This window comes from Vombatus ursinus, unplaced genomic scaffold, assembly GCF_900497805.2.
Source record: "Vombatus ursinus unplaced genomic scaffold, bare-nosed wombat genome assembly UNPS02009062.1, whole genome shotgun sequence".
NCBI classification, from domain to species: Eukaryota; Metazoa; Chordata; class Mammalia; order Diprotodontia; family Vombatidae; genus Vombatus; species Vombatus ursinus.
The window spans coordinates 7,378,833-7,396,029 of NW_020948840.1; the positions used below are offsets into that span (position 1 = coordinate 7,378,833).

General features: G+C 34.5%; 1 protein-coding gene across 2 annotated transcripts in view; it reads left to right on the forward strand.

Annotated features, from left to right (window-relative positions):
• STRN (striatin) overlaps positions 1–17,197 on the forward strand; it is a 149,778-nt gene that overhangs the window by 103,317 nt on the left and 29,264 nt on the right. The window contains exons 8-11 of one of the 2 annotated variants that reach the window (XM_027850494.1): positions 901–1,011; positions 3,136–3,222; positions 3,713–3,856; positions 6,863–6,999. In XM_027850494.1, the coding sequence (XP_027706295.1) occupies positions 901–1,011; positions 3,136–3,222; positions 3,713–3,856; positions 6,863–6,999 (479 nt within the window). The remainder of the gene's footprint in view (positions 1–900; positions 1,012–3,135; positions 3,223–3,712; positions 3,857–6,862; positions 7,000–17,197) is intronic. The other variant, XM_027850495.1, reaches the window with a different exon arrangement.

The following is a 17,197-nucleotide window of genomic DNA, read 5'->3' on the forward strand; positions in this document are numbered from 1 at the left end:
TTTGGAATTTCATGCATTAAAAATCAATCCTTTTTCTGCTTTTAATGTCATAAAGGTTTGTTTTCTCCATTAAAGTCTTACTTCTGTTTTGTGTTACAATGTGGAGGTTACCCTAGGTTATCATAGACCATGTCTGGGGAACACAAGCTCTTGTTGGTTTTACCAAGTTTGAAAAGACTTAAAAAACTGACTGGCCAGATAAGATGCACCACAAGATGATTTTTTTTCAGTCACATCAATTTTTGGAGTTGCCTACTGAAGGGATTGTGATCTTCTTTCACAGAGAACCCAGACTGTTAAAATTACAAATCCTGAGGGTATTTAAGTAAATGAGTTGTTGCAATTGTTTTTCAAAGCAAAATTCTTTGTACCATTACCATACCATTCTTTACACCAAAAATCTTTAATCATTTGTTGTTGATACATCACAATCATTAGAATTATTCATTGTTAAAGTAGAAAATTATCTACACAAACTTTTATAGAGTCATATATATGTTTTAAAAATGAACAGTGTTATAAGAATTATATAGCATCTCATGCATTTTGGAAAATGAAATGAAGGAGTTGTGTTTTCTTTTTCATGACTAATTTGCTAGGAAGTAATAGGGAACTATCTAGTATTGTTCTTTTAAAATTTCACCTATCTAAATTTTCCTTATATGTTTCTTCAAAAAAAGAGTTAATACTATTACACCAGAAATTAATCTGAACATTGTTCTCAAGAACACCCTGTTAAATGACTTTTACATTCTTTTTGATTTAGCATGTTCTGGTTTTTATAAACAAAAGTGCTAAGATGAAGAGTAAGGCCATTGCTGTATCATTCAGACAAAATTGCTTATGGTATTCAGTATTTTATTGAAAAAAGTTATCTTTCATTTGTTTTACTCTATTTAGAAAAGGAAGACCAGTGTCTCATGCCTGAAGCCTGGAATGTGGACCAGGGAGTAATTACCAAACTCAAGGAGCAATACAAAAAGGAGAGAAAGGGGAAAAAGGCGGTGAAGAGTAAGTGGAAAACATTGTATCTTCAAACCATAAATCTTGCCTATATCATGCCCTCAAATTTTTCTTTCAATGTTTTCCTAAAATTACTTACTCTTTTACTTTGCGGTTCCTGACCTCTTTCCTATTTGCCTGTTCTCAGGGGTTGAAATTAATGCCATGTACTCGTGAAAACAACAAATCACTGATCTTGAAATCATAGTATTTCTAGCTTGTAGCTGAAAAAATCTGGAGTCCGTACCAATGCAAAGCATACTATGTATTAATTATATGGTGACATATGGATATTCAAAAGCTTATTGCTTAGAAATTTTAAAATTGCATTATAAATTTAAAAACCTTTTGATGATGAAAATTCGTATATATTTTTAAGTTCCTGTGGTTTTGAGTTCACTTTTGGCAAATGGCTCTTTTTCTTCTTAGGTGCCAGAAGCTGAGTTAATTTCTACCCCTGAGTTTTCTTTGCATTCATAGCGCACAGTTTATTCATCATCTACCATTATATGCTATGCAGGGCACAAAGTGCAAAATAAGACACTAAAAAAATCTTTCTAATTCAAAACTGTTGGCTATTTGTACTTTTAATAATATTATCAAATGGCTTTATATATTTTGAGGTGTATCAACTCAAAAACAGAATCAGGAATGAGATTTCTAGCCCTGTGCATCATATCCATTATGAACTTGCTCACAAAGCAGTAGCGAATTGTTGGAACTAGCTAACTATCTAAAACTGAAACAAAAAGGCTATAAAGTACTAAAAATTTTCCATGAAAAAGAGGCCAAGTTCCTACCTTACTTACTCACTTTCAGGTTCATGCTTCGAGACACTTTGTGAGACTGTGAGGCAAGCTCAGAATCTAGCTAGTAGAAAAAACTTCTATGTTGAAAGATACTGTTTTATCTTTCTTCACTTGGTGTAATGAAATTTATTCTTCTGAAGGACCTGCTACTTCTAGTATGTTACAGTATTCTTATAAGGTGGTAGCTGTTTGGAAATGTTATAACATTTACTATGCTTCATTTAAAGTTATCAGGACTTATTTGTAGCATTTAGAGGATGTTCAGTAAAGACAATATGCGTTGTAGCCAATTTTCACACAGACAAAGCATAAATGGAACAATTAAAAATAACATCCATTATTGTTTTCTCAAGGCAAGTTACTGTAGAATCAGTTGAGATTTTAGTAAGAGGTGAAAATTTTATTTACTACATTTGAAAACATTTTATCCAAATATCTGTTATTAAAAATATAGAATTCTAAGTAATAAATCTTGTACCTCCTCGTTTTATATATAGTGTTAAAGGGAGAAATTAATTTATGTGAAGAAAGCATTTATATGGTTATAAATAAGAACATAAAACCAGCGGTTCTAAAACTTTTCTAATTTTTAAAATATGGGATTTAAATCAGGCTTACATACTTTATTGGGTAGTTTTTCTACAAGAAATTAATGTTTTAAAATGTGAAATGCCCTTTTGTGGTATTTTAGATTTTAGTTAGGAACTGTGTAGACTTTATGTTTATCTTGATAAAATTTTAGTTTATTTAATGTAAAGGTACAGCTGTAATTGGAACTTAGTGCTAGATCTTGGAAATTGCACTATTTGACTGTAAGTGTTCCTAAATGTGAGAAATGATTTATCTTCTTTCAGATGGGAATAATAATTCATGTCCAAACATATACCATGGTGTAGTTTTTTCAGTGAATTTCAGCTTGAGTCAGGAGAAGTTAGATCGTTTACTGAAGATAGAGGTCTAAAAGAACTTCACTTTTTGTTTACCAATTTGTATTCTTTTCATCAATGAATAATTGAAGCTTAAAGGAAATATCTGGGGAAAACAGAAAAACCCACAGGGTTTCATTTAACTGGAAACATTTGTTTTAAGACCACAATAAATTTGAACTGAGCTGTTATTTATCAGAAATTTGATGTTTTAATTGAAGTCTATCTAACAGAAACATTTCCAGTCAAATTGTGTATCAAAATCATATTGTCTTGAAATATAGTTCTAGGAATTAGTTTGAATTGATTGAAAATAGTTGTATTCTTTGCTGGTGTAGGAAAAACCATAATGGACTATGGGTAAGATATTTTCCCATTCTTAATTAAACTTATAACAGGAAAAACTACCGAAGATCTGTTTCAGCCTCTATCCTATATAAAACAGTCAAAACAGGGATGTGGGAGAATGATGGATCAAAGCCCAGGTAAGTGTCCAGCAGGGCATGAGACTTCACCTGTGTACTATAGCTTCAGGATGTAAGCCAGTAAACTCAGTTGATTTTTTTTTTTTAATAGCTGCTATTGTTAGTAGTAAATTAGTAAAAATTAGCCCTACAAAGAATCTGTCACATAAATTCACAATTTAAAGTATAACTTATAAATGTTTCTAACTCTTTGGTAAAAGGAATTTAGTATTACCTTTGATGGTATAAGTTGGATCTTAGTATTCTTACATTTATGTAAAAGGAACATAGTATAAATACCATTCAAAATGAGCTTTGATTTCAAGAAATTAATTTTATTCCAGAAAGTTATGTCTTCTGGGAATAAGTACTGCTTGTTAGTTTACATATAGTCATGTTATTATCAAAGGTATAAGCCCAAGTTGGCAAATACCTTTTATGTAATTGATCCTTTGGTTATATTTTGATGTGTTTATGTAACTCTATTTCTATTTTGGTTTTTCTTGGCTAGGACCCAACAGGTCAAAATTACAAGATATGCTTGCTAACTTGAGAGATGTTGATGAACTTCCCTCCTTGCAACCATCTTTGGGATCACCTTCTAGACCGAGCAGTTCAAGGCTTAGTGAACATGAAATTAACAGGACAGATGAAGGCAAGTATTTAAGACACTGAGCATTAGAAAAACAATCTGACTAAAGTTAGATTAGAGATCTCGTTTCATTTATAGTATTGTTTTAATTCTTTTTTTTTTAATCTCTCACTTCATTTTTTTCCCTAAGAATTCTAGTTAACCTTATGGCTAACCTGAGTTGTTTTTTGTTTTTGTTTTTTTGAGGCTTTGCATGTAGGTGTTAAGGAGTTATTGTCCTCTGGTTTTGTGTCTTCGGAGCTCCTTAATAGCACTTAATTGTGTGTGTGTGTGTGTGTGTGTGTGTGTGTGTATGTATGTATGTATCTGTTTTGTTTAACTCTAACCCAACTTTGTCTTAGGGGATAGGTTCTAGTGGGAGGAATGTCAGTGCTTTTTTTTTTTTTTTTGGTCCTGATATGTATTCTCTAGGATCCCATCCTATTACTGATTTCTTTGGATATTAAGTGCTATGTTCTTAAAGGATCTCAGGTACAGCTCAGACCAGGAATCTTTCAACTCTCACTCTGTCCTAAGAGGTCTCATTTAGGGTGAAGTCTAATCATTGCTTTTCTGGTCTGAGCTTTGCAAATTCCCCACCTTGGTTTGGATCTGGATAATGTAACTGCAGATTTAGCCAGAGTTGAACCTCTGTTTATCTGCTACTGACCCTGTCTTTTGTTATCTGAGTAAATCTCTACAGGTTCAGAGTTACAGAATTGCAGGCTCATTGTTGTTATTATTATTATTATTATTATTATTATTTTTTTTTTTTGATGAGGCAGTTTGGAGTTAAGTGACTTTGCTCAGGGTCAGACAGCTAGTAAGTGTTAAGTATCTGGTCTGAAACCGGATTTGAACTCAGGTGTTCCTGACTCTAGGGCCAGTGCTCTATCCCTTGGGCCACCTAACTGCCCTGCAGGCTCATTCTTGTTCTGAACTCCTTGCCCTGGTTATTCAACTGCAGGCCCTAACCTAGGTCTATGGGCTTAATTCACAACTGTAGATGAGGTTAGGAGACCACACAGCAACTTCTGGTTTCTGTTCTTGCTCTTTGTTCAGTACACAGCTTTAGGCTTGTCCCTTTCTCCTTTGGAACTATTCATTTAGATCATGCTGGATCTATGACCCAACTCCAGGGGCAGAGGACCCATCTGTCATCCAGCTTTTCCTCCTACTCTTTGCATAGTATATAGCCTGGATCTACAACCTGCAGGCCTCATTTAGATCTCTGTGCTAGAAGGCTCTACTCCATATTGGTTTGATCCCTTCCCAGAGGTCCTGGGCTTCTGGCTGTCTTACTAGGTTGACCTGGGCTGGAAAAATTGCTTATTGTGGTTTTTTTCTTAGATTTCCTAATTTCTACTCAGTCTTTTGCTCTTCCTTGTTCTTTTGTGGAGAAGTTGTAGGAGAAAACTGGGCTGTTTTGTCTCTTCCTATTCTGTTGTTTTTGATGGTCCGTAGTTTTGTTTTTGTTTTTTAATCTAATGTAGAAGTTATTTGGTTTTTCTGCTTTTATATATTATAGGCATGAAATTATGGTACTAAGTGGTTCTTTGCTGCCTTAGCAGAGTTAATTGATGCCGCTGAAATAAACAATTTAATCAAAATGGTTTCCTGTAGCATTACCTTAACAAATTTGCCCAGAAGAAAAAATTTGCATAGATTTTTCTCCTTCTCATAGCTTACAAAAATAGCTAAATAGTATTTCATATAGTCTTAATTTTCAATAGACAAAAACCAAACCATACTAAATTTTAGACTCAAAGAGCATTAATATTCAGTAGTTAGATATAGAAAATTCCTATTCATTTAGTTAATGAACAAGCATTTATTAAGTGCCCAATATGTGACAGTCACTATACCAGGCATGGGGCATCTAGATGGTGCAGAGGATACAGGGCTAGACTTAAGAAAAACCAGAGTTCAAATCTTGCCTCTGATACTTAGCTTTCTCAGCTTTAGTTTCCTCAACTGTAAAATGAGGGAGAGAGATTCAGGGACCTCTCAGGTCTTTTCCAGCTCTGAATTTATGATCCTATGAAGGCCAGAATGAATCACAGAGAAGCAAGGCAGCTTTGAAAGTTAAATGCTGAGTTTATTACAAAAAATAAAAACTAGCTGCACATATAGATTCCATTTGATGTACAGTCCTTTTTCTGACCTAACTCTGAATGTGGAAGTATTCATTTTATTTGTTGTTAAGTTCAAAATAAATAAAAATAAAAATAAATCCTCCTTCAGAGAGAAGGATTGAATGGACAAAGAAATAATTAAAGAACTATGATGGAGACTTCAAAGGAGGGACTGAAAAAGTGCTATGGTATTGATTGGGCCTAGATCTAGGATTTCATTTGGTATTGGAAATTCCCAGTGAGGAATTTCTCCTACCCGTGCAGGTCAGCACCTTCTCTGTAAGTTCCTGTCTTACAGAGCTGAAGCATAGAGCAGTTAAGTGACTTGCTCACCATCATAGTCAATGTGTGTCAGAGGCAGGACTTGACCACTTCTTTATCCCCTGTGCTACCCTCCCTCTCATTATGACAGTTAATGTGTTGAAATTAATTTGATTGTAAATAGTTGTCGTGCAAGTTGCCTTTTGATAGTTAATATTAAATTTCTAGTAGAATACTTAACTTTAAAAAATGTCAAAGATTAATGTGACATTGGTAGAGGTTCCAGAGTGACATATTTACCCCAAATGAAGTCTCAAGGCAATAGCACTACTAGTGGATTGTGCTTAATATTATTAGATGTATTTAAATAAACAGCAAGTTTCTGTTGTCTTGTGATTTGATTTCTCAAAAAAAAAGGAATCATTGTGGGATTTATTTTTCTAAACAGTTGGGGAATTTAGTGAAATGGTATAGTAAAGAAAAGCAATCAAGTTTTAGAATTTTCTATCTTCTACACTTGGGGTAATAAAGTTATCTAAACAAAATAAGCAAATCATCAGAAGATTTCTTGTTCTAGCAAATAAATGAGACTTAATTTTTTGCATTTCCCCTTCCTTTCTTTTTCATATTACAGTGGAAGCATTAACATTCCCTCCTACATCAGGGAAGTCATTTATCATGGGAGCAGATGAAGCCCTTGAAAATGAGCTTGGTCTTGGTGAATTGGCAGGACTTACAGTTGCCAATGAGGCTGATTCACTGACTTATGATGTAAGTAGTAGCTGTGTTGTGTTTGTGCCAGTGTGAAAATTATAAAATTTAATTGTTAGAAAAGTATGTGTGTATGAACATACCAAAACACATTGTGGTGAGGGAATGAGAATAGTTTGGATGGTTGGTTTGAATCCATGTCAGCAGGTAAGTAAAGTCCAGATACGGGAGTGCAATTGAATCATAGCAGCAGAAGCACTTAAATCCTTACTTGAAGCTTATCTGATCTCCCTGCTTCTAGTCTCTCCTTTTCCTAGGCTATCCTATATAGTACTTAGTAATTTTATTAAGGAATAGAGCTGACCATTTAATCTCATAAATTTTCAGTGACTCTCTATTGTCTCTAATGTAAGATGTAAACAACTTAGCTTGGCATTTAATACCCTCCACAATCTGGAAATAAACTTTAACCTATTTTTCCAGATTTATTCCATTTTATTCCTCTCTTGCTGAGCTAGCCAAAATAGACTCCTCCTCTCTATTCTCCAAACTCAGGAGACTTTCTCCTGCCTCCATACATCCTCACAAGTCATCTACCATAGCTGGAATGAATTTTCTCCTCACCACCTCTTAGAATCTTAGAATAGTCATATTTTTTCAAGGCCTTAACTCATTCTCCCAGTAGTTAGCATTCTCTTTCCTGAAATTACTCTGTATTCAATTATCTGTGAACATACTGTATTCCTCTAGTAAAATGTAAGCCCCTTAAAGGAAGGTGTGGACCATTTTGATTTTTTTTCTTTATATCTTTGTTGCCTTGTATACAACAGACAGAGTTGGCAAACTTTTAAATTGTTCAAGAATACTCTCCTTTTCAGTCTGTCCCAGCTTATATCATCTTTCCTTCATAACTTCCCTCTTTTCTTTTCTTCCCTTTTAGAACCCATTAAATTGCCCTTAGTAACTGTTTAGGATAAATTAGAAATGACTGCTCCTGAAGCTTTAGATCAGATTTGTCAGAGTGTAAGGAGTAGCTTGCCTCGAATCAATCCAGATATCTTTTAGATAGGATTTCATTTTTCTTCGAGAATATTGCTCATCTAGTAAAGAGGCTTCATGTATTTCCTTCATTCAGATTAACCCAGAGATACTGCAAATAGGAAGGTGTATGTATGTGCAGAGCGTCATTGTCATTGTTGTTGTTTACAAGCACAAACCTTTGTTCACCTTAAAGTCCACGTATCCATCTGTGATCTCATTAAATGGATACCTCCTCCATAGTTAAGAGATTACAGCCCATCCATGCTTTCTCATCCTATGCATTTCTTGAACATATCCTCCATATAGCATTTACCTAACATACTAGAAACTATCTACCAATTATTCAGCATTCATTACAGTTCCCACAAGCCTCCTTTTCAGGTCATATATATTCTTATTGCTTATTTTTGTGCCAGTTTTTATATTTTCAATCATTGCAAAAATATTTAGACTAGTTTGTTACCCACAGTTTTGATTCTTGTCATAAAACAGTGAAAAAATAGAAAGACGCTCAGATTTAGTTATGTTTCAAAAATCTATAATTTTGTCATTTTGGGTACATGTTCCACTAATACAGACTATAATCCCTATTTACATAGATAGTTTTCCAGCTGAAAAATTCATCATTTTATGGATAAATCATTGATGAACTTCTCTAAACTCGGGTCCAGCATAGGGTTGATCACTGATCCTCTGTGTTTTAGTTTTGATTATTTGAAATTCATACCTGCTCACTATTTTGTTAGATCCCATATTTTAACACCATATCTGATATCTTGGTTTAATTATTATCCAAGTTCATGTTCATTTGTTAAGTTTGTATAAATTTATCTGTCATAACATGTAACTTAAGTCAAAATTTTATTTTTTTCCAATTATGTGTAAAAAACAATTTTTAATATTCTTTTTTAAAAAAAATTTCGAGTTCTAAATTCTCTTTCCTTTCCTTCCCTACCCCCTTCTTGAGATGCCAAACAATTTTATATAGGTTATAAATGTGTAATCATGCAAAACATATTTCCATATCAGTCATGTTGAAAAAGAAAACATAGACACAAGAAAACCTCATAAAAAATAAAGTGAAAAATAGTATGTTTCAATATTCATTCGGACTCCATCAGGAAATGAAGGTTCTATTCTAAACACAGAGACTCAGTGAGCCAACAAACATTTTTTAAGTCCTACTATGTGTCAGGCACTTTGTTAAACACTGAGGATATAAAGAAAGGTAAAAATAGTCCCTGATTCAAGGAGCTCACAATCTAACAGAGGAGACAACATGCAAATAACTACGTACAAAGAAACTATATGCAGGACAAATTGGAAATAATCAACAGAGAGAAAACATTAGAATTAAGAGAGGAATTGTGAAAGGCTTAGCTGGTACTTGAAGGAAGCCAGGAAGCGATGAGCAGGGAGAGCATTCCGGGCATGGAGGACAGCCAGAGAAAATGCCCAGAGACAGGAGATGAAACGTCTTCTTCAAGGAATAGCCAGGAGGCCAGTGTCACTGCATTGAAGAGTATGTGGTTAGGTGGAAAGGTATCTGGAAAGGTAGAGTGGGGCCAGATTATGAAGTACTTTGAACACCAAACAGAGGACTTTATATTTTATTCTAGAGGTAATAGGGCGCCACTAATTTGTAAGAGGGAGATTATATATTTATTTAGAAGCTCCTTCAGGGCAAGCACTGTTCCATCTCTTATCTCTGTGCCTTTGCACGGGCTGTCCTCCTCACCTCTGCTTCATAGCATCCCTCACTCCCTTCAAGACTCAGCTCAAGAAGTACCTACATTATTATGCCTTTCCACCTGCCCAGTTGCTAGTGCCTTCCCTTTCTAACTACCTTGTATGTATTTTGCATGTATTTCTATGTGTGTACTTTTTCCTCCCCCGATAGAATGTAAGCTCCTTGAGAACAGGGACTGTTTGACTTTTGTCTTTGTGTCCCCAGTGCCTGGCACAATGCCTGGCAGATAAATAGCCCTTAATAAGTACTTTTTGATTGATTTTTTTGTCTTAGTATCCCCAGTGCCAAGCAGAGTACCTGGTGCGTGAATACTTAATAAATGCCTGTAAATTAATATTAATCTATTTGGATGCAAAGACTGACTCAGTTGACTGCTCATGTAGTCATATGTCTGGACAGTAAACATTCTCATCCAATTGATTTTTTCCTCATGAATTGCTAAATCCAGTCTCTTTTGAGAGGACACTTACTTCATTGAGAAGTAGCTTGATGTAGCCATCAAACTATCTTTTGCAGATAGGAGAATCTCAAGGACCAGATCATATATTGGGAATATGTCTTCCATTTGGACTTTGTGCACATTATCTTCTGTGACAGTGTCAAACATCCTTGGCGAACATACACCTTCCTGCATTGTGACTCATTTGATATTGACAGAGAGTTGTTGAACAAAGTTATTTTTGTGGTTGTAATTGTTAGGGAATCTTGAATGATCTTACTGTACCTATGAGAGATACTTTGACAGAGAAGAACTTTTAAGGTTGTTTTTTGCTATGTCAGGTTAAATGCTTTTTAATATAATAGACAAATAATAAATGCAGCATGATCTTGTATTTTCTATGTCATTCTACCATGTGTGACTATGACAGTGTATTCCTCCATAGAAAAGCATTTGTGAAAGCCTATTTCTTTCCTTTTTCGTGAAGACTAACCTCCGTATTTGTCAGTCTCAAAAGTTTTATATGGAAAGAGAAGGTTAGTAGCTATTGGCATTCTCCTGAGCAGTTTTTTTTGGGGGGGGGCAAGAAATGACAATATTACTAGTTCTTTAGTATTTTTCCTTTTATAGATATTTACTTTATAAATTAATCTCTCAGTGTTTTCTATATTGTGCTGCCTTTAAATAAATCTCTGTGTATATTTGATGTGGTAGAATTGCTCATGGCCTGCTAGATGGAGCAATGGATGGAGTGCCATTTCTTGAGTTAGGAAAACTCATTTTCCTAAGTTCAAATCTGGTCTCAGATACTTATTAGTTGTGTGACCCTGGGCAAGTCACTTAACCCTGTCTGCCTCAGTTTTCTCATCTGTAAAATGAGCTGGAGAAAGAAATGCCAAATCATTTCAATGTCTTTGCCAAGAAAACCCCAAATATGGTCACAGATTCATACATGACTGAAAATGACTGAACCAAAACAGTTTCTCATCCCATCTTTGTTTCAGTTCAGGCCTGCACAATATATGGTCCATGGGCCACTTGTAGCCTGCCAAAGGATTTCAGGTGGTCCATGAAAAATGTAGAGGATGTAAAAGAAAGTAAATATATAATGAGTGCTTTGTCTGTGCCCCACTTAACCCACCTTCCGCTAGTCGCTATTGTGCCTGTCATGTAACTTGACAGGTGGGTTGCCATCGTGCACGCTCTCCTCTTTGTCACATGACCCATGGCAACTCAGTCTGTCTCTAATCTGAGAGGAGTGAGAGTCCTATCTTTTCGCTGTGTTCTTGGTTGTTGCTGGTGTTGAACAGGGACAAAGCGAGTGCAGCTGCACACCTATCTAGCTGACGCCTGCTGTGTGATGAGCCCCAACAATGTGAGGGCTTCTTCTCCTCCCTCACTGCGTGGCTGTCCTACAAGTGAGTGTCTGGCGCTCTCTCCAAGGTCAGATACTCACTTCAGTATTTCTTTGTATGTGAGCAGTTGCTGTGGAGATTTTTTTGGTTCTAACATTAAAGTTTTTGGGGTGACTTTGTAAATTGAGTAATAAAAAGAAATGGAAGATTGAATCAGAACATAGAGTGTCTAATCTGGAGTGGACAAATAGATACTTGTTTACTTACACAAGAGACAAGATATTGTGCCTTGTTTGCCAAGAAGTAATAGCTGTTCTGAATGAATGCAATCTTTGTCGCCATTTTGAATCAAAACATCTTCTCATAAGCAAATTGGACACCAATGAAAAATGAATTAAAGCATCCAAATTGTTGAAAAATTTCAGTGGGGAACAATGGTTTTTCAAGAAAATAAACTCAGAAAATAAGGCAGCTACTGAGGTTAGTTTTCAGATTTCTAAAGAAATCGATTTCAGATGTGATTGTGGAGTATGATAAACTGATTACTGACAAGAAGTGTAATACATCCTATTAACTAAATGTAAACAGGAAGAAAACCTGAAAAATGTATTAAAACATACCACTTAACAAAATAATTTTTTAACATTAATGTGATTTCATGATAAATAAAAATCTTAAGTAATAAGTGTAATTAATTGATATTAATTGAAATTTTCATTTTTAAAAAATATGGTTTATTTGCAAAATAGTTTAATCATTAATTACACCTTTACTTGGAAAGTGAGCCATTAAAAACCTATCTGTGGCCCAAGGAAGTTTAGCCTATTTTAATTTTGGCCCCTACCTACTGCCAAGTTGTGCAGGTGTGTTTTAGTTAGAATAAAAATGCAGTGGCTTTACTTTCATTGATAATAAAAATATATAGCTATAAAAATGCTGGTATATTTATTCCTTTTTTCCCCTGTTTCCTGTTTAATCTTTGAGTTCTTTGGGGTGATTTGGTATATTTGGATCTTAAGCACAGCATTCTGCTAACCCGTTTTTCCCTCCACCAGTGTTATGTCTCCATGCTATTCATAATCTCTTGCTATTCTCCTCTGTAATTAAAGAAATAATTGTTGTCTTTAGTTTTTATATCACCCATGTTTCTCAGACTACTTTCCTTTGTCCTTCCAGAGAGATACCTTTTGTAACAAAGAATAAAAAAGAGGGAAAAAAGTTGAACAAAATTAATCAGCAAAATGCTGGAAAGAGTCTAGCTTTACATGCAGTATTCCTCCATAGTCCTCCATCTCTACAATGAAAAAGAGAAGGTGGTTTCTTGGTTATTATAATTTTCTAGCATTCTTTTTTTATAGTTTTGTTGTTCTCTCCATTTACATTGTTGTAACCCTGTATGTTATTTTCCTAGTTCTGCTTATTTCACTTTGCATCGATTCATATGTAATTCCATGTCTTTTTGTATTCATTATATTTATCATTTCTTTTAGTGAAGTATATTCCATTACATTCATGTAGCACAACTTGTTTAACTATTATCTAAGTTTAGCCACATCTACTTTGCTTCCAGAGGTTTTTTGGTTTTTGATGGCACAGTGTAGGCAGCTGTGGTGCAGTGAATAGTGCACTGGGTTTGGAGTCAGGAAGACCTGTATTCAAATTTGACCTGAGACACTTACGAGATGTGTGATTCTGAGTAAGTCATTTAACCTCTGTCTGTCTCAATTTCCTCGACTGTAAAATGAGGATAGTAACAGCACCTACCTCACAGGGTTGTTAGAATCAAATGACATATTATTTGTTTTAAAAGTGCTTAGCACAGTGCCTGGAACATAGTAGGCACTGTGTAAATGTTTATTTCATCCCTTTCCTTTCCCCCTTTTTTGTTATTACAAGAAATGCTGCTATAAAATATGCTTTATTGTTTCTGATAAAGGTTTCTCAGTGTCGTCACTGACTGTCATATCTGTATATGCTTTCAGGTGTCCTAAGACTATTTCTCTTATGTTCTTTTTTTTGTCATGGCAATCACTTTATAGTGTTAGAACTGTGAGAAAAAGTGTTAGTCCAAGTCAATATCATTTCCTTTAAACAATCTCATTTTTTTTTTGAGCTTGAATATCTTACTGGAATAGGTCATATTGAATTATTGTTGACTGCTGTTTTAAAATATAGATTAAGATCTAGAAGTACTAGTCCCCCTTCATCCCTACTTCTTTTCATCATTTCCCTTGATAGTCTGTACCTTTTGTTTTTCCAAATGATTTTGTAATTATTTTATCGAGTTCTGTAAAGTATTCTCTTGGTAATTTAATCAGCATAGCATTAAAAGTATAAATTAATTTTGATAGTATTGCCATTTTTTTTATATTGGCATAGCCTAGCTATGAGCACTGAATATTTCTTCAACTGTTTAAGTTGTTCTTTATTTCTTTAAGGAGCGCTTTGTTTTTGAATCTATTCAAGAGTTTTGTGTGCCTTGAAGATTGATCCACAGATATTTTACGTGTTTTTGTAGTTATTTGGAATGAGACTTGCCTTTCTATTTTTGCTTCTTGTGTTTTGTTATTATTATGTAGAAATGTTGATTTTTGAGGATTTATTTTGTAGCCTACAACTTTTCAAAGGCTATTAATTTTCTAACTCAATTAGTATCTTTGCTTATTCCCTAGGATTTTCGAAGTAAATCATCAGAACATCAGCAAATAGGAATAGTTTTTCTTCCTTATCTGTCTTTATTACTTTCATTTCTTTCTCTTGTCTTATTGCTCTTGCTATCATCAGAACCATATCAAATGATATTGGGGAAAGTGGGCATCCTTATTTCACTCTCATATTTGTTGGGAAGGTTCCTAATATAGCTTCATTTCATATGATGCTTGCTTTTGGTTTAGATAGATACTTTTTATGATATTAAAAAAAGATCCCTCTGTACCTATACTCTGTAGGGTTTTTGACATAAAAGGTGGTTGTGCTTTGTTGGAGGCTTTTTCTGATTCTATCAAGATGATCATGTGCTTTTGGATGTTTTGGTTTTTAATCTCAGTAATTATATTGATTGTTTTACTAATGTTGAAATGGCCTTGTATCCCTTATATAAATCTTACTTGGTCATAGTGATATAAATCTTACTTGGTCATAATGAATGATTTCTTGGATAAATTATTGTAGCCTGTTTGACAGTATTTTAAAATTTTTGAGTCAGTGTTCATTTATATTATTGGCCTATAGTTTTCTTTCAAAGTTGTATTTTCACCCTGGTTTAGGTGTTAGCACTATATTTGTCTCATTAAAATATTCTGGTAGGCTGCTTTATCAATTTTTGAGAATAATTTGTGAGGTATGTATTCTAACTATTCTTTTGTTGGAGTTTGGGTGTCCTTTCTGTCTCTTTGCCATGGGACAAAGCTGGTGTCAGCACATTAACTCCTATACCAACTAATTTCACATTTTTTCATTGGCTGAAGAATTGCCTTGAGTGAAATATTTAGATGGACCTGTGATCTCAATGATGTTAAATGTTCTCCTAAATATTACTCATGGGAATGGGTCTCAGAAATCATGATAAATTAATGTTAGGATCTGTTTTCTGATGTTTCTAATGTTTTACATTTCTCTAGTTATGAACAAGGTTACATTTTGATAAAATGTTTTAGCAGCAATTCCTTTTATTATCTGAGATAGGTTAGAAAATAATTTTTCTCTGAAAAAACATTACAAGTCAAAAGATGACTGTAGATGTTCTTACCATTTTAGGAAATCTTTTTTTTTTGGTCAAGTAAAAATGTTTTGCTTGAATTTCAGTTTAAATTTTACCATTTTTCATTGTAATTCCTTTAGTTCTAATTTGTCATCAAAAATTTGATATTTTAAATCAGCAAAAATTTATTAAGCATCTGCCAGATTTCAGGAAATATGCGTAGAATTGGGGATATAAAGACAAGTGAAACAGTCCCTACTCTCAAGGAACTTAAAACCTCTCAGGCAAACAATATGTACATATATAAGTATATGAAAAAATAAATATGAGGTAGTTTTTTAGGGGGGCAGCTAGATGGTGCAGTAGATAGAGTGCCAGGCCTGGAGTCAGGAAGACTTCTCTTTGTGAGTTCAGTTCTGGCCTCAGACTCTTATTTGTTGTGTGACCCTCGGCAAGTGGCTTAACCCTTTTTGCCTCATTTACTTATCTGCATAATCAGCTGAAGAAGGAAATGGCAAACTGCTCCAATATCTTTGTGAAGAAAACCCCAAGTGGGGTAATGAAGAGTCAGACACAACTGAAATGACTGAAGAGCAACAAAAATTGTTTTTTGTTTTATTTTGTTTTTTGAGTGGGGGATGTCATTATTAGCAGTTGGCAGAAGATCAGGAAAGGCTTGATGCCGAAGGTAGTGCTTGAACTGAGTTTTTAAAGAAATGAGGGGTTCTAAAAGGAGGAGATAATGTATATTCTACGCATAGGGAGCAGCTACTACAAAAACATGGAGATAAGAAGTGGAGTGTGAGGAAAATCAAGGAGGCTAGTTTAGCCAGACCATAAACTTTGTGAAACGGTAGTAATATTTAATAAAACTGGAAAGCTAGGTAAGGGGCATGTATTGAAGGGCTTTAATTGCTAAACCAAGGAGCTTATATTTGATCCTGAAAACCATAAGGAGCAACTGAAATTTACTGAGTGGGGAAATAACAGTTGGGTTTTTAAGAAAAGCACTTTGGCAGCTGTTTCAAGAATGGATTAGAAAGAAGAGAGCAAATGGTTTTCTAATTCTTCTTTACTGAATTGATATTTACTTTACTCTTAAAAATAACAAATTGAGGTTAGAAATAACAAAACATTAACAAAATTACATTTGGGATTTAAAAGTTTTAGAAATTTTATTATATCTAATTGAAAGTTATGAAACTTCCAGGGGGTGGAGCCAAGATGGCAGAGTAGAGTAGCACTTGAGCTTTCCCCTCCAAACAAACTTTAAAATAATGCCTCAGATTGAATTCTGGAGTGGCAGAGCCAACAAAAGATCAGAGTGAGACATTCTCCTAGCCCACGACAACATAGGAGGTCAGAAAGAAAAATCTGTGACATGAGGGAGGACACTGGCCCAGAACCCATGAATAAAACACCAGTGGTAGAACTAAGTGGTAGTGACAGCTTCTGGAGCTGTCAAGCCAATGTTCACACAACCTTGGAAGGACCCAAAACTTCCAGAACCCTAGAACTACCTCTGAAAACAGTAGTGCAAAAAAGCTTGAAGCTTGAGGCAAAGCTGCTCTCACCCCAGACTGGGAAAATAGCCCAGCTTTAACCCAAAGTTGCAAATCAAGAAATAGGGGTGGAGAAATGAGAAAACAGAAAAGCAAAAAAACAAAAGAACATGACCTTGAAAAAGTACTATAGTGACAGAGAAGATCAAGACACAACCTCAGAAGACAAATGAAAACAGCTATAAGAAAACTGCAAAGAAAAATGTGAATTGGACAGAAGACCAACAAGAATTTCTAGAAGCACTCAAAAAGAAATTTCAAAATCAAATAAGAATGGCATAGGAAAAAAAAAGATAAACTAAAGCAAAGGAAGAAATTTATGAAATGACAATTAACAGCTTGGTTAAAAAAAAAGGCACAAAAATAAGAAAATAACACCTTAAAAAAACAGAATTGGCCAAATGGAAAAAA